We start from the raw sequence: 25,327 nt of genomic DNA, 5'->3' as shown, positions 1-25,327 counted from the left end.
CAGAAATCCACGTCATTTTCAATTTACATTCTAAGATGTAATTTATTTACGTTCATTGAAGTTTATGTATTTTGACCGGATACTGTAAAGAGGTAGGCCTACAACCTCAAATATTTTTATAATATACGCAATGAATTGTAATTTTCAATACTAAATTTTAAGAGGTACATTCGAAGTATTTCTAATATAATACGGAGTTAAGGTGGATAAGCTGTGGCTTGTGGTTGTTTGGGTTTAAATTATCTGATAAACTCAGATTTGAAGGAATACTGTATATCTATCTGGTAGATATTTACATTGTTGCTGCACTTTAATTTTGGACAGTAAATATATGTCCTCACTCTTAATGAAACTCCCTCTCGCCATTTAGAGGCTCGCTATTATCACTGGACGCCTGTTAAATATTAAATACTATTTTCAGAAATTCAGTGAACAGAGAAAGTCACATAACACTACAACAAAAGCCAAACCCAATGGCACTACAGCCTTTGAAGGGCCTTGGCCTACGAAGCGACCGCTGCTCAGCGTGCAGATTACGCGGTGTCGTGTGGTCAGCACGACAAATCCTCTCGGCCGTTATTCTGGGCTTTCTAGACCGGGGCCGCTATCTCACCGTCAGATAGCTCCTCAATTCTAATCACGTAGGGCGAGTGGACTTCGAACCACCCCTCAGGTCCAGGTAAAAATCCCTGACGTGGCCGGGAATCGAACCCGGAACCTCCGGGTGAGAGTCAGGCACGGTACCCCTACAGCACGGCGCCAACTATATAACACTGTGCCAAATCAAGCAGTACACTTGTTGAATTATATAAATATATTACTTTTTTGCTTAATGAATAACAGGATTTGTACTTTTTTTTAATGGAAATACTGTCATGTCCATCCAAGGAATTGTAAATCGTAGCATGTACGCTTAAACCCTGCACCTTTGTAGATTTTAACAAAAAAATAACGTGTCAGTTTTCTTTGAATGAATAAATTAATATAAGAAAACAAAACCGACTATTTATATCGGGCGCAGTATAAATCAATCCGGAATATCTTTAAAACGTCATGATTTTTTCTTTTCGATTATAGTGCTGAATTTCAAAGATTTTACTCCAATCAGAATTTTGCTGAGTACTGGAGGAGAGCTTCTTAATCACAATTGAACGTGCAAAGTGTGTCCGCTCTCTCGCTTCACTGTGACGTACGCTTGTTACGCAAGCTGCCCGTATTTACGTCACGCCAGCCCGGCCGCACTGGGCTAGCCTCAACGGGCGCCCAGCTGAGCACCTCTGGTCTAGAAGTTCCTCAGTCTTTTTTTATTTCACCTTTTGTCATCAGAGTGGGGTCTGGTGTCATCACCATATTCAAGATTATACATGTTTCTTCCAGTAGTCCGGCTCCTTGGTTGAATATTCAACACAGTTGCCTTCGGTTCAGAGGGTCGTGGGTTCGATTCCCTGTCAGACCTGGGGTTTTAAACTGTGTTTGTTTAATTCCCCTAGCTCAGGGACTGTGTGTTTGTTCATTTTAATGCACATCTCTTCGTCTTCACGCAATGAAACACACTACCAACAAAACACAAAAACATGCAGTAGTGAATAAATACTTCAGTAACGGGTTGGCGACAGGAAGGACATCGGGACGTATAATTGGGCCAAATCCACAAGAAGTGCCGACCCCAAAAAATTGAAAAAATGCCCAGGAAGAAGAAGAAGAAGAAGAAGAAGAAGAAGAAGAAGAAGAAGAAGAAGCTATTTCTCACAGTAACGTTAATACCTATTTCTGAATCGTCTGGTTGGCGTTCACCGAGACAACAATCAGATAAGAAAAGCTGGGGGCTGGAATGCAGCCTTGTCATACTCCCTTCTCAATCTTGAGCCATTCAGTTGTTCAATGTAGCTTCTTGACAAGCGTGTACGATTTTATACCAAGTAGCTCAAGAGGCTGAGTGAATCCCGTTCAACCATCAGTTCAGAGAAAATCCTTTCCTTTTGAGCCAGTAATCGAACCTGGAGCCTCCAGGTAACAAACAAGCGTGCTACACTTACACCACGGGGCTGACATTACTTCGAGGAAAATTGCATTATGGCAGTATTTCCTACAGTTGCCAAGGACTTGAACGGCTGCACGAACCTCATGTTCTCACGCCATGTGCTGCTGTCTGTGATTTCCTCGTAGATTCTAGGAAATTGAGCTGCAAGTTTGTATGGTGTTTATAACGTCCGAATGGAATACATAGCTAGGGGAAGCTCGAGATACAGTCAAGAGGGACCCGAACTTGGGAACCTACTCGACCTTAAATTCTTTGGAGTGAATTCTCAAAATCTTTTCACTTTAATCTGCACGAAATTTGGAGTATTTATTAAAAAATCTCTTCAGAACGTTCTATATATCGTCGTTGCCGGGACAAAACCTCCTATGTGAAATATTTTATCCTAGAACTTTGGTCGGTGAGGTTCTGTCATCTAAGGTGCAATATTGCGTGAATATTGTCAAGGCATTCTCGCTCTTCATAATGTATGTGCAGCGGGTCAGTATATCTCCAAAAATATTATCACATAGGAGGTTTTGCCCCGGCAACGACGATATTCTACATAAATCATTGATCTGTAGAGAAAGCAGTACATTTAAAGATGAAGGAATGTTAACGCAGTTCTCAAAAAATTCTAATGAAACATTTTTGGCAGATAGATTACGCCATATCTTACACATAACCACCTAATATACAATATATAATATAATACGATGTAATATCATATAACGGTAATAACAAAAAAACTAAAATTACAGCAATGTATCTTTTTTTTTCCTAGTTGCTTTACGTTGCACCGACACAGATAGGTCTTGTGGCGACGATGGGACAGGGAAGGGCTACAAGTGGGAAGGAAGCGGCCGTGGCATTAATTAAGGTACAGCCCCAGCATTTTCCTGGTGTGAAAATGAGAAACCACGGAAAACCATTTTCAGGGCTGCTGACAGTGGGGTTCGAACCTACTATCTCCCGAATACTGTATACTGGCCGCACTTAAGCGACTGCAGCTATCGAATTCGGTCAATGTATCTCACGAGAAATATAAATTATGTAGTAGTATATATTGCATAATAATAATAATAATAATAATAATAATAATAATAATAATACAGCCTCTATAGTTTAGTGGTTAGTGATTAGCTGCCACCACTGGAGGGCCCGGGTTCGGTTCCCCCTCACCCATCCTCAAAGTGGTTTTCTGTGGTTTCCCACTTCTCCTCCAGGCAAATAATGGGATTGTACCTAACTTAAAGCCACGGTCGCTTCCTTGTATATCCCCTTCTCCTTCGCATCCCCCCGCAACGCCCCTGTTCGGCATAGTGGGTGAGGCCGTCTGTTCGAGGTACTGGTCCTTCTCCCCAGTTGTATTCCCCGAGACAAAGTCTCACGTTCCAGGACACTGCCCTCCCTGATTCCGAGGGAGAAACCAACCCTGGAGGTAGACGGATTAAGAAAGGAAGAAATAATAATAATAATAATAATAATAATAATAATAATAATAATAATAATAATAATAATAATAATAATAATATAGTGTGCAAAATAGCACTATTAAATGAAAATAATTATAATACAATTAACAATAGAAACAATCAAACCGATAAACCGAAATATAACCCTATAGGTGGTAAATACATTTCTATTTTTAAGAGATATTCATTCATCACATAAGTCAGCTGAATACAATCAGCAAGTGATTTCGGCAATCTTTCTTAAATTTCCTATTACAACACAAATCTCTAATGTTGGCGTATTTCACAGCCTAGCAGCAGTGACTACGAAAAAGCAGTTTTAAGCAGTGGAGAGACTTAGAGATATATTTAAAGAGAAGCCAGATCGTGCATTGTGTTTATGACAGAAGGAGTCCGAAGAGATATACTTTGGTACAGCTGAATTTGGAACTTCAAACATAAAGAACATGTCAAGGGCGTAACTTACATTCATGATAACTCCCTCTAATTACAAGTAATGAACTTGTTTTATACAAGTTATGTACATATAACGAACTCCCTATAATTCAGTGAAATGTAGGCCTGCTGAACATATTCTTCAAAAAATATTCCATCAAGCAGCATCAAATGTTACAATTCAAATACCATCATAAGCACATAATATTGCATTCAATCACTTTTATTGATCTACACTTTATAGTAGGGCACTTTGACAGACCTTCATCTCACATCGAATGACGCCGTCCAGTGGATTTCCAGTCTGGATTTGTAACCAATATTCCCATCTTATGATCTCTCAGCACCTCTCTTTTACACGTGAATACACCTTTGTAATATCATACGATAAATAAATAAATAAATAAATAAATAAATAAATAAATAAATAAATAAATAAATAAATAAATGAATAAATGAATAAATAAATAAATAAATGTATAATTAATGAAAATTTCGTTTCAAAAGTATTATAGGCCTACATAATTATTTTTCGCAACTATTTACAATAGGTCTATAAAAATATTTTCAGATGAATCAATTTTTGTACAGGAAATATAAAGTGCCAATCATTACCTTCCCGGGAAATTGTAATACTTTATCAGGAATACTGTGGGTAATGAATGCACCTTAGTTGGTAATATATCAATTTTAAAAGAAAGCAAAACAAAAATGTGAGTGTGTTCACTGAAGGTAGGTGACCTGGCATAACACTATTTAAGGACGGAAATAAAGTGTGTAGACTAATCATCATTCTTAAATAATAATAATAATAATAATTTGACTGGGCGAGTTGGCCGTGCAGTTAGGGGCGCGTGGCTGTGAGCTTGCATCCGGAAGGTAGTGGGTTCGAATCCCACTGTCGGGAGCCCTGAAGATGGTTTTCCGTGGTATCCCATTTTCACACCAGGCAAATGCTGGGGCTGTACCTTAATTAAGGCCACGGCCGCTTCCTTCCAACTCCTAGGCCTTTCCTATCCCATCGTCGCCATAAAAGCTGTCTGTGTCGGTGCGACGTACAGCCACTAGCAAAATAATTTTACGTCCAACTAACTACATTGAAGGTTTTCAGAGATGGCGATGTGCGAGAAATTATCCCGCAATATTTCTGTTACATGCCAGTAAATTTACTAACACGATCACCTTCCTATACCACCGGCGTGAGCTGGGATCGAACACGCCAACCTGGACTCAGAAGTCCAGTGCTTCTGCCATCTGAGCCGCGCAGCTCGGCAGGTTCTTATTCAGGAAGATTTCCTCTACACTTCTTCCTTTTCCGCCTTTACCACATATGTGGGGTCGTGGTAGTAAACAGTCTCGAAATAATAATAATAATAATAATAATAATAATAATAATAATAATAATAATAATAATAATAATAATAATAATAATAATAATAATAATAATAATAATGTTGTTGTTGTTCTTGTTGCGGTGGTGGATTAGACTCTATCTTACCACCGGATACCCTTCCTGACACCAAGCCTATATGGAAGGATGTAATCACTCTTGCGTGTTCCTGTGGCGGTTGGTAGTGTGGTGAATATGAAGAGGAGGATGTTGGTATGGACACAAACACCCAGTCCACGACCAGAAGATTTAATCAAAAGAGATTAAAATGCCCGATCCGGCCGGGAATCCAACCGGGGACCTTCTGTACCGAAAGGCAGTACGCTGGCCATTCAGTGAAAGAGTCTGCCTAGATTTCCTCTAGACTCTGGTGATTAATAAATTATAATAATGTTGTTGGCTTTAGGTCCCACTAACTACTTTTACGGTTTTCGGAAACGCCGAGGTGCCGAAATTTAGTCCCGTAGGAATTCTGTTATGTGCCAGTAAATCTAACGACACGAGGCTGATGTATTTGAGAACATTCAAATACCACCGGACTGAGCCAGGATCGAATCTGCCAAGTTGGGGTCAGAAGGCCTGCCTCAACCGTCTGAGCCACTCAGCCCGGTAGGTGATTAAATTGAAAGTGACAATTTCTGACTTAAGGGTCCTCTTAGTACACGCAGTGCACTAGACGTGTAGCCTTAGCCGAAGTAGAAACACAACTGATCTTTTAATATTAAAAAGTATTTCCGCGAAATATTCTGCATACATTGGAAATTCTGCGCTTTTGATTAAACCTTTTGACACTTTTATCAATAATCTGGGAATATTCTGTTTTAGAGTGACTCCACTCTGCTTTCCGGGACTTGCTACGTTATTTCCTGCATTACTGCAGCACTGTCAATTCTTTGGAAGGCGAGCAGTAAACGTTACGGAAAGGGAGTAAGTAATAGCGTAAATTAATGCTCGTCGTAGGAGAGATCAACTTCAGTTTACCGCCTTAGACTTCGCAGTATGATCCGTGTATTAAATGTAACTAATTTATCCTCGCCTTGGACGATCGTGATCCTCTCGTTTTCGATGAAACAAACCGCGGAATGACTGACAATCGCGGGCGTGGCTGGCGGTTCGTTCATTACCTAATGCACTGCATCGCTCCTGTACCACGGACCAGTTAGACATATTAATTATACGTACTGATTACGCGATGTATCAGCCGGTTTTTCCCATTTAGGTCACGCTAATACAACATAATAGATTATCTGGCTATTGCCGTTTCAGTACTGACAAAAAATGGGCAAACAACGCTCGCGTTGGGTTGAGGAATAACATTAGTGTTAGTAAGGCTATTACTCTTTAGCGGATGGAATGAATGATTTTGCTAGTTGACACTTAATCTCAAGGCACACATAGATAATGTTATAATGTTATTGCTTTTTACGTCCCTGTGAGGTCTCTCGGTGGGTCAGCGAACCCCAAGATCGCGTGTTCTAACGCGGCAGAGGTATTCGGATTTTAAAGAGTGGGGGAAAAGTCCTTTCTGCACTCCAGGTCGTACTATGTAGACATATAAAAGATCGATAGTGATACTTTTGATGTTTACCCAACAAAATTAATCAAGAGCTCATACAGAGACCACTCAACGATTTCTCTGCTGTCAGGTGGGATAAAACGGAACGTCGGCATTGACATACAAACAGCCTAAATGGCGTCAAATAAAATGCCTGTACACCTGTACATGGTTGCTGAAGTAGTAGTAGAAGTAGTAGTAGTTTGTATATTTGTATTTTTGTAGGAAGGGCGAAGGGAGGGAATGACACAAGAGGGAGGGATAGGGCGGGCCTATCCCAAATGTTGTTGACAGAGGTGAATAGATGAAAGTCGAGAGGGAGAGAGGGAGACGGGGCGCCTAGGGTGCTGGGTTCCAGCACGTGGGTGGCCTGTAATCATACGGAAAGGTGAGGATATAGCTTTGTCGACTGGGTAGAGGGCCGGACGTGTCGTTCCAGGGAGGGCGGCTCCTTTTTTTCTCACCAAGGGTGGACGGCACGGCCGGTCAGTAAGGTAGTTATAAGGTTGGCGCTCACATGTGGATAGATTTCCCGTCCACATAGTAGACTTAGTTTAATTTTATGCTTTAAGGATGGCGCTTGCATGTGGTCTGGTTTTCCGCCCATGTGAGCGTCCACATAGTAGACTTAGTTCATATTTTTAATTTTTCTCTTTGTAACGGGAACGTGTATTTGCGCCGAAAGCCTGTAATGTTCTTCAGTAAATATCACGTAGTAGTAGTAGTAGTAGTAGTAGTAGTAGTAGTAAACGTCGACTCCAACTGTGGCGAGATTCGTTACCTGAAGACAACTGGGAGAATGATAAGGAGATACAGTACCTGAGGCGGGCTATCATTTGCCGTATGCTACATGGAAGGCGTTAAACAGGCTGAGAACTGGAGTGTCTCGATGCAAGGTGAATCTGAAGTAACGGGGGTACATCACTGAAGACGAGTGTTGAGAGTGTGGTGATTTACAGGACCCAAAACATTTGTTGATCTACAGAAACCTGTCTGAAAGTTGCAGCATGAACGATCTAATATCTGCTAATGATAAGGCCATCAAGACTGCTCAATTTTGGTCCTCACATTCCATCCAGTAATGTAGTTTGTATACTTACAGATTCATATATTTAACTATGTAAATTTTATATCCTGTACAAAGAAAGCAAAGCAAAGTCACCTCCGTACAGGCCATGAAGGCTCTTGGAGGAGTGGAAGGTAAAGGCTTCCACCATTGTTAACCTCGGCACGTGATAGGGTAGAGTGGTTAGCTCTAGGAATTAACCTGGTACTCATTTTTGGTGTAGGCTGAGTGAACCTCAGGACCATATGCACCTGCGGATGATATCCTGTACACGTTAAATAAATAATAATAATAATAATAATATAATAATTATTATTATTTCTACAATTTGCATTACGTCTCACCGACACAGTTAGGTCCATACCATATCGCTCTCAGCTTATTGGGAAGTGGAATGGCCTGCCACTCCATCTCCCAACCTATAGATAATCAAATGTTTACCGTCCTAACGATGATGATAATAATAATAATAATAATAATAATAATAATAATAATAATAATAATAATAATAATAATAATAATAATATGGCCTCTGCTACCGTGTGCAGACATTTCAAGTTGACGCCATCTGGCTGACTGCGCGTCAATTTCGACGTTCCGTTTTACTCTAGGTCCACTAGATGGCAGACCGAGTAAACCGAAACTCTATTGGGCGTCTGCAGCTGAGATTTAATGAATTTTGTCGGGTAAACACCAAATGTGTCACCAGAGATCTTTAACATGCCGACATCGTACGACATGGAGTGTCGAATGGAATTTTTTCCTCCCTTCAAAAATCCGACTACCTCTGCCAAGTTTGAACCCGCTATCTTGGGATCTGGAGGCCGACACTCTACCACTGATACACAGAGGCAGCTGTCCTAACGATAATTATTATTGACAAAGCTGGAGAAGAAAGCCAGTATAGCCTAGAAAGGCTAATCTCCTTGTTTCAATCCAATAATTTGGACACCGGGAGAGTAGTTTTAGCAGATCGTACGGACAGGCTACGGCTGTACAGTGTTAAACCTTTCATGACGTTGGACACACTAGCAAAAGCCACGAGGAACAACAAACACGAACGATGCTCCTGTGACTTCCACAAACTGCGACTCGAGAAGATAAACACGCGAATCGTCCAGAGGTGATATTTCCGCATGATTGTACCATCCATCACGTGGCTATGATAAATAAAGTCACTTCATTTCGTTTAACAGATAATAAATTCACCGATTTCACTATCATATTATTATTATTATTATTATTATTATTATTATTATTATTAATGTGTGTACTGAAAAGTTTAAAATATTAGATGGTACACAATGGTGACAAGCGCTTAACATTGAAGGTCAAACTGTTCTCCAGCGCTAAAGACAAGTCAACTGTTTCCCAGCCAGATGACCTACAGATGATAGAGTATCACGTGACCAGCCTGACGCGCTCTGTTCCCCTATTTCTTGGTTTCCTTTACCGACTTCACTACTTATCATATTAAACACATCCTTAGTTTGGTGGATTAACACTGCTCCAATCCTGAGTTCAAGACTCGAAATTCCTGGACGAGCTTGTAATCGAACCCGAAGCCTTCGGATAAGAATAATAATAATACTACGCCTCTGTGGGGTAGTGGTTAGTGTGATTAGCTACCACCCACGGAGGCTCGGGTTCGATTCCCAGTTCTTAATCCCTTTACCCTCTACGGTTGGCTTTTCCATCGGAATCAGCAAGGGAACACACCTCTACCGCCTCAAGGGCAGGGTCCTGGAGCGTGTGACTTTGGGTGAGGGAAATACAACAGAGCAGGAGGACCAGTAGTTCGTCCAGGCAGCCTCACCTGCTATGTTGAACAGGGGCCTTGTGGGGGTATGGGACGATCGGAAGGGATAGACAAGAAAGAGGGAAGGAAGCGGCAGTAGCCTTAATTCAGGTAGAGCCCCAGCATTTGCCTGGTGTGACAATGTGAAACCACGAAAAACCATCTTCAGGGCTGCTGACAGTGGGGTTTGAACCCACTATCTCCCGAATACTCGATACTGGCCACACTTAAGCGATTGCAGCTATCGAGCCCGGTCATGTTATTATTAATAATAATAGGGATAGTATTGAAAAAAGGAGACACTCTCCATTACTCTTAGAAGAATAGCGCAAACGAAACTTATTTCTCAAAATTAATCCAACAATGCAGAGGAAAGTAAGAGACATATTGCTCAATATGTTCAGACGACCTAGTGATCTTAACTTGGGCATCTTAACACAACTAAAACGACCTAAATCCTAAAAGAAAGGCGAAAGCCTATCTCCAGTTATCATTCGAAGAAACAGAATGCATTACTTGCAACTAACAAGCACCAAAAAACACTGAAACAAAATACGACAAAATCAATAATAAGAAGAGGAATAGTTCGCCTCCTTGGTGTAGTAGTTAGTGTGATTAGCTGCCAGCCCCGGAGGTCCGAGTTCAATTCACACCTCTGCCACGAAATTTGAAAAGTGGTATCAGGACTGGAACGGGGTCTACTCAGCCTCGGGAGGTCAAGGGTGTATAGGAGATTCGATTCCCACATCAGCCATCCTCGAAGTGGTTTTCCGTGGTTTCCCATTTCTTCTCCAGGCAAATGCCGACATGGTGCCGGACTTATCACAGCCTCTTCTTTCCTCTTCCTTTTCAATCCCTTCCGATCTCCTCATTCCTCCACAAGGCCCCTGTTCAACATAGTAGGTGAAGTCGCCTGGGCGAGGTACTGATCCTCCTGCCCAATGGTATCCACCCGACCCAAATTCTCACGCTCCAGGACACTGCCCTTGAAGCGGTAGATGTGGGATACCTCATTAAGTCCGAGGGCAAATACAATCCTGGACAGCAAACTGATTAAATAATAATAATAATAATAATAATAATAATAATAATAATAATAATAATAATAATAATAATAATAATAATAATAATAATAATAATAAGACCGAGCTCGATAGCTGCATTCGCTTAAGTGCGGCCAGTATCCAGTATTCGGGAGATAGTGGGTTCGAAACCCACTGTTGGCAGCCCTGAAGATGGTTTTCCGTAGTTTCCACTTTTACACCAGGCAAGTGCTGGGGCTGTACTTTAATTAAGGCCACGGCCGCTTTCATCCCACTCCTAGCCCTTTCCTGTCCCATCGTCGCCATAAGACCTATCTGTGTCGATGCGACGTAAAGCAACTAGCAAAAAAATAATAATAACAATAATAATAATGATGTCCGCCTCTGTGATATAGTAGTTAAGTGATTAGCTGCTACCCTCAGAGGCCCGGATTCTATTCCCGGCTCTGCCACTAAATTTGAAACGTGGTACGAGAGCTGGAATGGGACTCAGCCTCGGAAGGTCAACAGAGTAGAGGTGGGTTCGATTCCCACATCAGCCATTCTCGAAGTAGTTTTCTGAGGTTTCCCACTTCTCCTCCAGGTAAATGCCGGAATGGTACCTAATTTAAGGCCATGGCCGCTTCCTTCCCTCTTCCTTGTCCATCCCTTCCAATCTTCCCATCCCCAGGCAAGGCCCCTGTTCAACATAGCAGGTGAGGCTGCCTGGGCGAGGTACTGGTCCTCCTCCCCTGTTGTATGCCCTGACCCAATGTCTCACGCTCCAGGATGCTGCGCTTGGGGCGGTAGAGTTGGGATCCTTCGCAAAGTCCGAGAGAAAAACTAACTCTGAACAGTAAACGGCTCCCCAGTTGTATTCTGTCATCCAAAGTCCCACGCTCCAGCAGAGGTGCTATCACTGGATGAGTTGAAGAAAAAAAACAGCCATGGACGGTAAACGGATAAAAATAAACAAATAAATAATAATAATAATAATAATAATAATAATAATAATTAGGTGACTAACGTAGAAACATTATGACAGATGTGAGCACGATGAAACATTTTAAATGAGTGTTTCGTTAACTAATTGCAAGTCCCTCATTTGCACACCCTTTCGTGACCTTAGGGAGTGTCTCATTTTCATGACCTTTATTATTATTATTATTATTATTATTATTATTATTATTATTATTATTATTATTATTATTATTATTATTACTATTATTATTTTCGTTCTTATTCTTTCGCTTCACCCTCTTTGGGGAACGTTGAATCAATCACTTCTTTGTGTGTTGTTCTTTTCTTTGCGCCCAGTATTTCTTCATTTTTTTGATCTTCGTTTCCTCTCGTCTTCCGAGATAATAGGTTTGGCTCTTAATGCAGATTTGTCTTGGAACCTTATATTTTCGCATTTAGTTGTTACTTTTGCTGTTCGATCAAATAGTGAATTTTCTGTAATTTTGAATTCTACTAGGCCTTTTTCAGTTTCTCTAAGCGAGCCGGGTTTTGTTTTGCTGTTACGTAAGAAGTCAAATATTTGTTTGGTTAGTCTATTAGAGTTCATTCTGAGAAGATGACCGTAAAAATTGATCTTTTTTCACATAGTGATCCTATCTGAGAGTTTTCAATTTTCTTTCTTTTTTTTAGAATTTGCTTTACGTCGCACCGACACAGATAGGTCTTAAGGTGACGATGGGATAGGAAAGGGCTAGGAGTGGGAAGGAAGTGGCCGTGGCCTTAACAAAGGTACAGCCCCAGCATTTGCCTGGTGTGAATATAGGAAAACACCGAAAACCATCTTCAGGGCTGCCGACAATAGGGTTCGAACCCACTATCTCCCGGATGCAAGCTCACAGCTGCACGTCCCTAACCGCACGGCTAACTCGCCCAGTTTCAATTTTCTTGTAGATCATTTCATTCTTGATGTATATTATCTTATTGTCCTGAAATTTTGGTCCTATGATCTTTCTTCTTCTTCTTCTTCTTCTTCTTCTTCTTATTATTATTATTATTATTATTACACAAAAATTGCAATTACTAGTGATATTAGATCTAATTAATTTTCAGGTAGTTTTAATTATATACAGTATGTCCTCCTGGAAGTTGATAACGTAAAGTCAATTGAATTCTGTCTCAAGACAAGATTGTTATAGATATCAGCATTCTAATGTATGGTAAATAATAATAATGTTATTGACTTGAGGTTTACGATTTCGGGAGACGGCGAACTGTCGGGATTTTGTCCCGCAGGAGTTATTTTCGTACCAGTAAATCTACCAACACGAAGCTGACGTATTTGAGCGCCTTCAAACACCACCGGAATGAGCCAGGACCAAACATGCCATGTTGGGATCAGGAGGCCAGCGCCTAACCGTCTGAGCTACTCAGCCTGGCGATCAATGGTAGGTAGTACAATGAAATTAAGCGATAAGTTAACGACATCCCCATGGTCAGGGATGAGATTTTAATTCTACAATCCCTTGTCAATTATCGGTATTTAAAAAAGGAAGTTCTTGAAATAATAACTTAAACAGATTATGATTTGTATTGGATATCATGTTGGACTGATTTACACGTATATTAGGCTAAATGCAGGAAATTCAGTACCACTGAAGGGGTTTAAGGCTTACCCGAACGTCCACCAGATGTCGAAGCACATGACGTTGAGCCATGAGAAGGAAGCCAGAAGAGAAAACATCAAGGCGAAACCTGGAAAGTAAACAGTGTCTTTAGTTTCCATGAGAACAGACAACCACAGTATTTAATACATTGCTAGAGACCTAAAAGTGCATAACAGTTTATAGTACCGAAATATATTTTTCTACTTTTAAATTCTGCTGTGCTTAAGGTAGAGTGGTACAATTTCGATATGAGTACAAAAAATCCGCAGTATTTCATTCTTCAACGTTATTACCGCTTACTTGTGACCAACAGTGGGAAGAGTGGAACAGTTCCTTTGTGAATGTGAGAAATAATAGATCTATTTATATTAGTTTGCAAGAAACTCCCGATTCTACATTGCAAGGAGAGCGATGGTTCACTGTATTTCACGTTGTTACAAGTTTGAAGCTTAGCTAAACTCTGGAACTTTTTCTCGTAGTGTAAAGTGCTATTTATAATAACGCCATATCTCTACGAACCTCAAGAGGGGAGTGTGATACTACAAGCACTATCTCATGTATTTCTCTGTAAGTAGTTTATGGATCTATTGTTAAAGTACATGCGGTACATTTTCGATTAGATGGAATGGTACAATTTCGATCATAATATTTGCTTTTTTTCTCACTGCAGATGCCGCACAGAAGTGAGAAGAAAGCATATGAAATGGTCAGTTTTGCACATTGATTGACCTTCATTCATTTGGTTATCGAAGAAGCCTAAAGTTCCAGAGACTCCTTCAAACAGTCAGCCAAAAATGAATCATCATCCTGTCGCCAAACGTAATGAATGACTACAATTCCGTACTCATTCAACACCATATAATTGAACCGTTATGGAAAAAGCTACACTTTCAACTTTTAATGCTACAAGCGCTCTATCACCCGACGACTCTATGAAAAAAATCTTACCGTCACATGAAAAGAAATCCAAAAATGTGAAAGGTAATATCTTCATCCCATTTAACATCAGATCAGTATTTTCAGAGTGTTAAGTTGTAAAAATTCATCATTAAGAATGACAATAGCGTGATCATAAATCAAAAGATAACCGGCATATCCAGCACAACAAAGATGATACATCTCAACGAGAGCATTCGAAAGACAAGAATTTTGTCATCTGGATTATAACTGTGAGAAATGCATGATAAAAGGATCATGGATTCAGTGCCAGTCCAGTGAAATCTGTGTTGGGGGAAAAGGAAAGAGATACTTTGTGTTTAGAAAATGTGTGTGATCCAAATTGTACTGTGGGATCAGAATTGTGCCACCCGTTTCTTGCGTTTTCCCACAAATTTCTCATGATGGAAAAGCACCTTTTGAACAGACGCTCCTCAATTTTGGTCTTACTACAAACCTATACGCCCTCTCTATTGTATCATTCCTATAAGTCTCTGGTAAGACCACAACTAGAGTATGATTCCGGTGTAAGGGACCCTCACCAGGATTACTTGATTCAATAAATGGAAACATAAATCCAAAGAAAAGTAGCTCCATTTGTTCTGGGTGATTTCCGTCAAAAGAGTAGCGTTACGAAAATGTTGCAAAGTTTGGGTTGGGAAGACTAGGGAGAAAGGAGACGAGCTGCTCGACTAAGTGGTATGTTCTGAGCTGTCGGACGAAAGATGGTGTGGAATGACATCAGTAGACGAATAAAGTTAGAGTGGTGTTTCTGAAAGTAGGAAAGATCACAGTATGAAGATCAAGTTGAAATTCAAGAGAACAAATTGGGGCACATATTAGTTTATAGGAAGAGGAGTTAGGGATTGGAATAATTTGCCAATGGAGATTTCAATAAATTCCCAAACTCTTTGCAATAATTTAAGGAATGACTAGGTAAACAACAGATAGGTAATCTCCCACTTGGGCAACTGCCGTAAAAGCAGATCAGTGGTGATTGATGATGATGATGATGATGATGATGATTAATGATACCCTCATAACCATATGAAGATGTCCGTAACCATTACGTAAAGCCTCGTTAATGTGGTGACACCAATTATAATATTTTCTTACGTTAACACTTTCGTACTCACAGTGATGCGCGTGGGGTATTATCACCCCATCAACACAATTAATTACAACTGAGAAGACTTTTCCTCTTGGAGAAACTTACAACCTAATTTTTCATCCCGTTTCCTGTCGTACCATTGCCTACTGTTCATCTCACAACAATGTCGAGGTCACTTTGCAGTCACTCACAATCCTGTAACCTACTTATTAGCATTTATTTATTTATTTATTTATTTATTTATTTATTTATTTATTTATTTATTTATTTATTTATTTATTTATTTATTTATTTATTTATAACTTTGGATTTATGTTGACCATTGGGCTGCACTGAGAATTGATGGTAGAATGAGTTCTTGGTTCAAAGTACTTACAGGGGTTAGACAAGGCTGTAATCTTTCACCTTTGTTGTTCGTAGTTTACATGGATCATCTGCTGAAAGTTATAAAGTGCCAGGGAGGGATTCAGTTGAGTGGAAATATAGTAACCAGTCTGGCCTATGCTGACGACTTGGTCTTAAAGGCAGATTGTGCCGAAAGCTTGCAAATAGGTGCGAAGAGTATGGTATCAAAATTAACCTTTCCAAGACTAAATTGATGTCAGTAGGTAAGAAATCCGAGAGAACTGAATGTCAGATTGGAGATAAAAAGCTGGGACAAGTGGATAATTTCAAGTATTTAGGATGTGTGTTCTTCCAGGATGCTAATACAGCAAGTGAGATTGAATCAAGGTGCAATAAGTAATGTAGTAAGCTCGTAGTTGCGATCAACAGTATTCTATAAGTAGGAAGTCAGCTCCCGAACGAAACTGTCTTTACATACGTCTGTTTTCAAACCAAAATTCTATGGGAGCGAAAGCTGGGTGGACTCAGGATATATTTTTCAGAAGTTACAAATAACAGACATGAAAGTATCGGGAATGATTGCTGGTACAAACAGGTGGGAACAATGGCAGGAGGGTACTCGGAATGAGGAGATAAAGGCTACGTTAGGAACGAACTCGACGGATGAAGCTGTACGCATAAATCGGCTTCGGTGTGGAGTTATGTGAGGCGAATGGAGGAGGATATGTTACCTAGGAGAATAATGGACTCTGTTGTGGAGGGTAGAGAATTAGAGGGAGTTCAAAACGACGATGGTTAGACTCAGTTCCTAACGATTTAAAGATAAGAGGTATAGAACTAAATGAGGCCACAGCACTAATTGCAAATAGAGGATTGTGGCGGCGACTAGTAAATTCACAGAGGCCTGCAGACTGAACGCTGAAAGGCATAACGGTCTATAATGAGGATTTATGTACGATGTCGTTATAACTTCCGTAATTGTCACGTTGCCCCTAAAACAGAGTATACTTCGTTTTTCAATACACAACTTACCATCAGTGTGTAACAGGTTATAAAATAATACTATATAATAAATCGTATTAGCATGGAATATTAAAAAAAATTCACATGCAATTCAAATAGAAACTAAGAAGCAAACAGTATGCAACATACAAAACTACTGTCTGTTTAAATGGATTCGAGTTCTTTATTTCTGCTTTCCCCATTTGAAGGTTGCCAAGAAGACAAAGTTTACATAAAAAAATGGATTAATAACAACAACGGTCATATAAAAATAGTGTCTGTAAATGATTAGTATGCCATATTATACATATTACTGAGTAAAAATCGTATTAATCAATAATTTTGAAACGCATGAGGAACTCCTTATAGGACAAAGGCATAGCTAAGAGTATAAATATCTTTTACTATTGTTAACGAGCCTTTCAAGGCTGCTAACCAAGTGTCTTTAATAAATTGGTTATCTAAATAAAATTTATTAGAAAAATTGTTAAATATTTGAATAATGGTGCCTCTTGCTCCTATCAGCAATCCTAATACGTCTATGGAGTCCAGACGATATTCCTCAGCGTAATATGGAATGTTGTAGATTCATATATATCACATTTCTTCTTGTGTGCATCATGCGGTTGAGGATATGATACCTCAGATCTAATTGTGGGGTTTATTATGAACCCATTACTTGAGCCCAGTGGTATAGTTATCAGGTCAATCCGACGGCTTGAGCCATTCCGAGACAATCCATATACCTCCACGTAGACTGTGTATTGCTTTCCTCTTAGCGCGTCAGCAATCATAGATCTTATACGACGATGTCGCGAATTTCGTACTGTGTTATTAATTGGATAAGAACCCAAGACGTGACCAAGTGTTTCAGTCTCACTGTGGCAACGCCGACAGTGGTTACTGGTTATTGTCTTGGAACCTTCCGGGTAATGCACGAACTAGAACTCCTTTTGCTGTCAGTTTTATGGTATTTCTCCAGTCGCTGGTGGTTAGACCTTCGGGTTTCCTTACTCAATGATTGACTTGTGTGTATTTATTGTATAGCATAATACCCTTTCTGTATTTAGCCCCTAAAAGCTAAAACAGTGGTCGAATAAAAGATGTGAAATACACATATTCAGACTTTAAGTTTCAAACGTTTTTATTGTAGGAGGAATTATAACGGAGATAATCGCGATTAATACATTCATTTACTTCACAATATCTCAGAAAATATCATCTGTATTTAAAACATGTACATAATAAACATTTCGAGTTGGCCGTGCGGTTAGGGTCGCTTACATTCGAACCCCACTGCCGGCAGCCCAGGCTTTCCATTTTCACACCAGGCAATGCTGGGGCTGTACCTTATATAAGTCCAGGGTCACTTCCTTCCCACTTCTAGCCCTTTCCTATCCCAACTTCGCCATAAGACCTATCTGTGTCGGTGCGACGTAAAACATGTTGTTAAAAAAGATGTAGAAATTCCGATTTTCCAGTCTTTAAAATGATACAAACTGATATTCACGGTTTGTTTTTACTAAGTCCATCAACATTGGCATGGATATATTTGTTAATATTGACGACTAGATTGTCTCGTATACACTAAATGGCATTATTGTTGCAAATATAAATTCATTCATTCATTCATGCATGCATTCATTCACTCACGAAACTCTCTCCCAAGTTGGTGGTTATCTGTGTCTGGAGGAGAGACCTTTTCATTCAAAAATCTAGTCCATTCATTCATCTACTCATTGCTTCATTCATTCATTCATTCATTCATTCATTCATTCATTCATTCATTCATTCATTCATTCATTCATTATTCACTCATTCATCCAATAATAATTCATTAATGAATGCTCTCTTCCCAGTTGGTGACTATATCCGTGACTGGCTGGGTAGGGTGTTTATTCATTCATTCATTCATTCACGAACACAATCATGAAATCATTCATCCACCAATTCATGTGGGCATTCATTCAATCCATTGAAATGTATGTCGTAATTGTAGGATTCCGTTAAAGTGTGTGTAACAATACATGCTGTAAATGTAGAAGAACTAACATGTCAACGGGAAGCACAACAATTCAGGAGCTTTCTTGCAAACACCATTTAAGTCATTTTAACACTTATTGTTTTTGTGCTAAAAATTCTTGTTAGAATGACATGTTCACGCGTTTCCAGGTGTAAATTGAGCGTGACTTTGTTTCTGGACGTTTTTATACTGAAGCATGAACACGTCATACTAACAAGATATTTTAACACGAAAACAAAATTGTGCAAAATTTACAATTGTTATTTGCAAGAAAGCTTCTCAATTAGTTTAAATTCACTTTTCCTGTGTCATTCCGGAACATGCCTTTCCACGAATTTCCCGTTCATAAAGGTAAGAAGCCTCAAAGATATTTAATAGATCACTCGTGCCATAACGTATATAAACATTTCCTTCCATTTATCCCAGGTATTTTTGGGGTCACTGGAGCCAACCAGGCTCATTTTTTATTTGGCCTGATGTCCTTCCTGATGGCACTTGATTCTTGAGGTGAAAATCTCAACCCAGGATCGACAACGATTTGAACCTCAGCCTTCCGGGTGGTAACACAGCAGGTAAGCTACTGAGCTAGTCACATCCCCACCGAAACTTACATACTAATAAATACTCACTTATGTGCACTTACTACAAAATAAAGGTATCTGTGTTGGTGCAGGCTAGTCTCGAGAATCACCGAACGGATTTTGATGTGGATTTCATTTACCTCCAATAGAATCAATCGCCCAATCGTTTATCAATGATCTGCATTTAGGGCTGTCGCCCAGGTGGCAGATTCCCCATCAGTTGTTTACCCAGCCTATTCTTGAATGATTTAAAATAAATTGGAAATTGGTTGAACATCTTCCTTGGTAAGTTATTCCAATCCCTACCTCCCCTTCTTATAAACGAATACTTGCCCCAATTTGTCCTTTTGAATTCCAACTTTATCTTCATATTGTGATCTTGCCTACTTTTAAATACACCACTCAAATTCGTTCGTTTATTAAAGTCATTCCACGCCATCTCTCCACTAACAGCTCGGAACATACCACTTAGTCGAGCAGCTCGTCTTCTTCCTCCCAAGTCTTCCCAGCCCAAACTTTGCAACATTTTTGTAACGCTACTCTTTAGACGGAATAACCCGGAACAAATCGAACTGCTGTTCTGTGGATTTTTTCCAGTTCTTGAATCAAGTAATCCTGGTGAGGTTCCCATTCACTGGAACCACACTCTAGTTGGGGTCTTACCAGAGACTTTTATGCCCTCTCCTTTACATCCTTACTACAACTCCTAAACACCCTCATAACCATGTGCAGAAATCTGTACCATTTTGTCTAATTCGATTAGAATATTGTTTAATTCGAAATAAAAATTACCATAGTGGAGCTCTCATATTTTTAAAAAATATTCGAGAATGATGGAATTTTGCTTATGCTGAAGAGAAAAATAGTGTAGAATCGTGCTGTTGCTGGCATCGGAAGTAGTTCAAGATCTTTGTTGGCTATCTGATGGTATGTTCCTTGAATAGACTTCTAGGTGGTGACGTCGGTAGCCGGAAAAATCCCCTCATTAGGGCTAAACCCAGAACTCCCTGATTTTTAGCTGTCAGCAGAAGAAACGACACATTCCACTCGCTACTGAAGACTTGGAAGGTGGAGCAGGAAGACACCTGGTAAATTATCTATCACTGTTGCAGTTACTGGCAATTTTAAACAAGTTGTGAAGGATCAATAATGTTTGCAATGTCATGACTGATGTGTATTTTTAAAATTTATTTTTGAAGTGTGTTTAATGATAAAATTCCACGCACAGTTTCACGGTCTGTTATTGTTTCCCCGTATTCTGCTGCCACTATAACTCAAGAAACCGCTGAAATAGTGGGAAACATTTCGAGTTCCAAAATCAAACTCAGGTAAGCACAGTGTATGGTATTTTTAAATTAGATTTCGTGGTTAATCCGAATACTTTTCCTGGATATTTCAAGTTCGAATTAACCATACCATGCAAATGCTGGGGCAATACCTTAATTATTATTATTGCTATTTGCTTTACGTCGCACCGACACAGATAGGTCTTATGGTGACGATGGGATAGGGAAGGCCCAGGAATGGGAAGGAAGCGGCCGTGGCCTTAATTAAGGTACAGCCCCAGCATTTGCCTGGTGTGAAGATGGGAAACCACGGAAAACCATCTTCAGGGCTGCCGACAATGGGGTTCGAACCCACTATCTCCCGATTAATGGATACTGGCCACACTTAAGCGACTGCAGCTATCGAGCTCGGTTCGAATTTTTTTTTTGCTAGTTGTTTTACGTCACACTGACACAGATAGGTCTTACGGCGACGATGGGATAGGAAAGGGCTAGGAGTGGGAAGGAAGCGGCCGTGGCCTTAATTAAGGTACAGCTCCAGCATTTGCCTGGTGTGAAAATGGGAAACCACAGAAAACTATCTTCAGGACTGTCGACAGTGGGGTTCGAACCTACTATCTCCCGAATACTGGATACTGGCCGCACTTAAGCGGCTGCAGCTATCGAGCTCGGTCGGTTCGAATTAACCAAGGTCCAGAGTTCACAGTAAGGTAAAGTAAGGTAAGGGTGTATTCTGCCCGAAGGCAGCTCCGAACCTCCGCAGAGGTGTGCCTGAGCCGGAGTTTACGTACGGTAGGGTGGCCAGTTCCTTTCCGCTCCTTCATTTCCTTACCCCGCGTGGCAACACATCCAAATCTTGACCACGCCCAATGTTGCTTAACTTCGGAGATCCCACGGGATTCGGTGTTCCAACACGGCTACGGCCGTTGGCAACACAGTAAGAAGTCGACATTAAAATTAAACACCATACTTTGAGACTATATACATAAACCTTGTTGAGACAAATTCACCTCAAAAATCTTCTTTCTTTCTTTCTTTCTTTCTTTCTTTCTTTCCTAATCCGTTTACCTTATAGGGTTGAATTTCCCTCAGACTCAACGAGGGATCCCAACTCTACTGCATCAATGACAGTGTCCTTGAGCGTGACAAGTAAGACGGGGATCCAACTGGGGATGAGGACCAGTACTTTACTCAGGCGCCCTCACCTGCTATGCTGAACAGCGGCCTTGTGGGGGATGGAAAGATTGGAAGGGATTGACAACAAAGAGAGATGGAAGCGGCCGTGGCCTTAGATTAGGCACCATCCCGGCATTTGCCTAGAGGAAAAGTGGGAAACAGCGGAAAACCACTTCGAGGATGGCTGAGGTGGGAATCAAATTCCCCGACGCTGAGTGGAGCCCCTTCCAGCCCTTTTCAAATTACGTGGCAGAGTCGGGATTCACACCCTGGCCTCCGGTGGTGGCAGCTGCACCACAGAGGCGGACCTCAACAATCTAACTGAGACGAAAATAGCATGTACAGTATGTAATTTACATGTATATTTTAGGAATTATCATTTTAGTGAAAGCATAGGAACGTGTTAAATTAGAAATAAGAACTGGAAATGTTCTGTAAGTGGGCAGAAATGCCTATTGAGGAATAAATCAAATTAAAAAAATCTCTCTTTCCCATAGTTTATCCCAAAGGATGGGGTCCGGTGCTTTGCTACATCTCCTCCATTTCGTCCTATTGCTGACATCTTCAGCTTTTAAACGAACATCGTGCATGTCGGTCTTGATATTGACAGTTCACCGCTTCATAGGCCTTCCACGTGGTCGTGTTCCTCCTGGATCAACTTGGAGAGCTGTTTTAGCAACTGAGCCGCCCTGCCCTCTCATAACGTGCCCGTACGTGCGGAGACGCGCTTCCCTCACTTTCTCCACAATTGGAGCGAAAAAATAAATATAATATCGAATGCTGAGAAAGGAGTGAGCTAACAGGCAGGCAGACGGAAGGGCCTTGATTAAACGTCGCATTACTACTACTACTACTACTACTACTACTACTACTAATAATAATAATAATAATAATAATAATAATAATAATAATAATAATAATAATAATAATGGCTTATGGCCTCTGGAGAGGCATGATGCAGATCTTTTCCCAGTACACGGCCTATAGACAATCTGCACGTCTGTGAGGATGGGGCATTACCTAAGATTATTTCTAATTATGAAGACGGCACATACGCCCAGCTCACGAACCAGACGAATTAACCAATTAAGGTTAAAATATTCGCCCCAGACGGGAATCGTACACGAGACCCTCTGAAATAAAGGACAGGAGCCAACGTCGCACTGAGCTACGTGCATACATCTGCAGGGAAACAACTAATATCGTCTACAAGGATAAGGGCTATCACCAAAGCTTCAAGAATTCCCGGGACAGGTCGTTTGTTAGTACAGTCATAAAAGTACGGAGCCCACCTCTGTGGTGTAGTGATTAGTGTGATTAGCTGCCACCCCAGGAGGTCCGACTCTGCGACGAAATTTTAAAAGTGGTACGAGGGCTCGAATGGGGTCAAGTCAACCTCAGGAGGTCAACTGAGTAGAGCGGGGTTCGATTCCCACCTCAGCCATCTTCGAAGTGGTTTTCCATGGTTTCACACATCTCCTCGAGACAAATGCCGGGATGGTACCTAACTTAAGGTCACGGCCAGTTCCTTCTCTATTCCTTGTCTATCCCTTCCAATCTGCCCCCCGCCCCACAAGACCCTTGTTCAGCATAGCAGGTGAGGCCGCCTGGTCCTCCTTCACAGTCGTATCCTCCGACCCAAGTCTCACGCTCCAGGACACTACCCTTGAGACGGTAGAGGTGGGATACCTTGCTGAGTCCTAGGGAAAAACCAACTCTGTAGTGTAAATCGATTAAGAAAGAAAGAAAGAAAGAAAGAAAGAAAGAAAGAATAAATGTATGGAACAACAAATGCTAGGACTATAAAGGGATCGCTCATACAGTAACCTACAGGTTATGTTTGAAGATTGACTTACCGATAACCTTGCAGATGATAAAGTCCAGTTCACCCAACTGTAAGATTGTGAGGAAGACGAACGCAGTCAACATACTAGCAACGTGACACATTAAAGTCTTCCCATGCAGGTTCTGTAACGATGGTAAGAAGCTGTAGATGAGCAGTGTGAGCAACAGGAAGACACAAGATGTGATGAGCCCAATAGCCACTAGAGAGTACGGCAACTTGTCCACCTCCGTGAAATCCATAGTGAAGCAGAGGAACGTGTACATACCATACATGTTACCAGCTTCATAGTCTACGTGTTCCATACAGTATTGGGTAACATCGAAATTACGATCATACAATGGCACATATATTTCTCCATTGTCCTGAAGGAATGCATTTTCTCTTTCATCCGTTTTAGGCATCAGTGGGAACATCCCTTTGCAAGGCATCTCCTGGATTACACCAAACCGTAAGACGCTTTCAGCCTCTCTCATATTTCTAGGGAAAACGGGAGAGAAACTTTGAGAAGTAGGTTTGCAACTCCTAGACACCTTTGATTGTCCAGTAGGACAGCATTTCGTCACACACATATGGTCCCTGCAGTAATTTTCTCGCTTTGTACAGTATCTCACTACATTCCCTAAAATGACATCACTGTCAACACAGAAGGTCCCGTTAGCTAACACTTCCTTCCCTGTCCAGAGATTACCATTTGCCAATAATATCATTCTATCTTTGTGCCCCAGAATGTCTACTATAACATCAAGTCGACATTCAAGACCGGAATAGTCGATATTAAGAACACCAACTTGAGCCAAAAGTTGGTCAAAAAAGTCATCATCATGAGACATGTTGACACAAGTCCGCTTTGAGCTATCATAGATAAAATCATTCTGACAACACTTTCTCACCGTAGTTGCTGATGATATGCTGCTGTTGCCATACGCAAGAAGACTTGTGTAGTTTGCACACGCTAATCCAAGAACTTCACTACTCACTGTCACATTGTCATCTTCGAACCACACAAACTTGTCGACACAATGAGCCGTGGTCATCACATGGAGCTCGTAGATGTTTACGGGGACCAAGTCGGTGACCGGACACCCCACGGGCAAGCCATGATCAACGTTTTTAAATAATTTAACTTTCCCCACGTAGGGTGAGGGAGGCGCAGTGCAGTGGAAATTGTCATTCGCGTCCTTCATGAGCACGAGGTCCGGCTCACAACACTTAAAGGCGGCGCCAAGTGTGGTCGAGTACACAAGCAGGAAGAGAACGGAGAACATGACTGAGCACGATGGGAGGCGCGAAGCAACTGAGCCAGCCACTTGCGGCGCGGTCGGCCCGTCGACCAGTTTACTGCATGGCGCTCGCTCAGGGTACGGTACCTCTGTCAAGGTTAATGCACTCTATCTCCTTTTTGGTTTCACGTTCAGAATAGCGACCTGAATCATCTCTAGGGGACATGGTACTCGTAAGCGCGAAGTTGTATCGATAGTAGGGTCTCCATAAAGCGGAATTCCTAAACCTGGACATTGTCACAATTTAACCCTTTAATTCCGAGTGTTATATACATGTAACATCCCAACATTTCCGAAATATTTCGAATATTAAAAAAGTGAGTATATTATTAGCAATTATGAAAGAGTAAAAGTGTAGT

At 40.8% G+C, this 25,327-nt stretch overlaps 1 protein-coding gene across 1 annotated transcript in view; it reads right to left on the bottom strand.

Annotated features, from left to right (window-relative positions):
• The window catches only part of LOC136857419 (G-protein coupled receptor Mth2), a 263,867-nt gene extending 238,914 nt beyond the window's left edge, over positions 1 to 24,953 (bottom strand). Inside the window, exons 1-2 of the mRNA XM_067136072.2 lie at positions 23,699 to 24,953; positions 13,392 to 13,470 (exon numbers count right to left, since the gene is read on the bottom strand). Of these exons, the coding sequence (XP_066992173.2) occupies positions 13,392 to 13,470; positions 23,699 to 24,953 (1,334 nt within the window). The remainder of the gene's footprint in view (positions 1 to 13,391; positions 13,471 to 23,698) is intronic.
• Positions 24,954 to 25,327: the final 374 nt, after the last annotated feature.

This window comes from Anabrus simplex, chromosome 1 (genome assembly GCF_040414725.1).
Source record: "Anabrus simplex isolate iqAnaSimp1 chromosome 1, ASM4041472v1, whole genome shotgun sequence".
Classification (NCBI taxonomy): Eukaryota; Metazoa; Arthropoda; class Insecta; order Orthoptera; family Tettigoniidae; genus Anabrus; species Anabrus simplex.
Note: the sequence above shows the minus strand (reverse complement) of the source record. Positions and strands in the feature narration are given on the sequence as shown.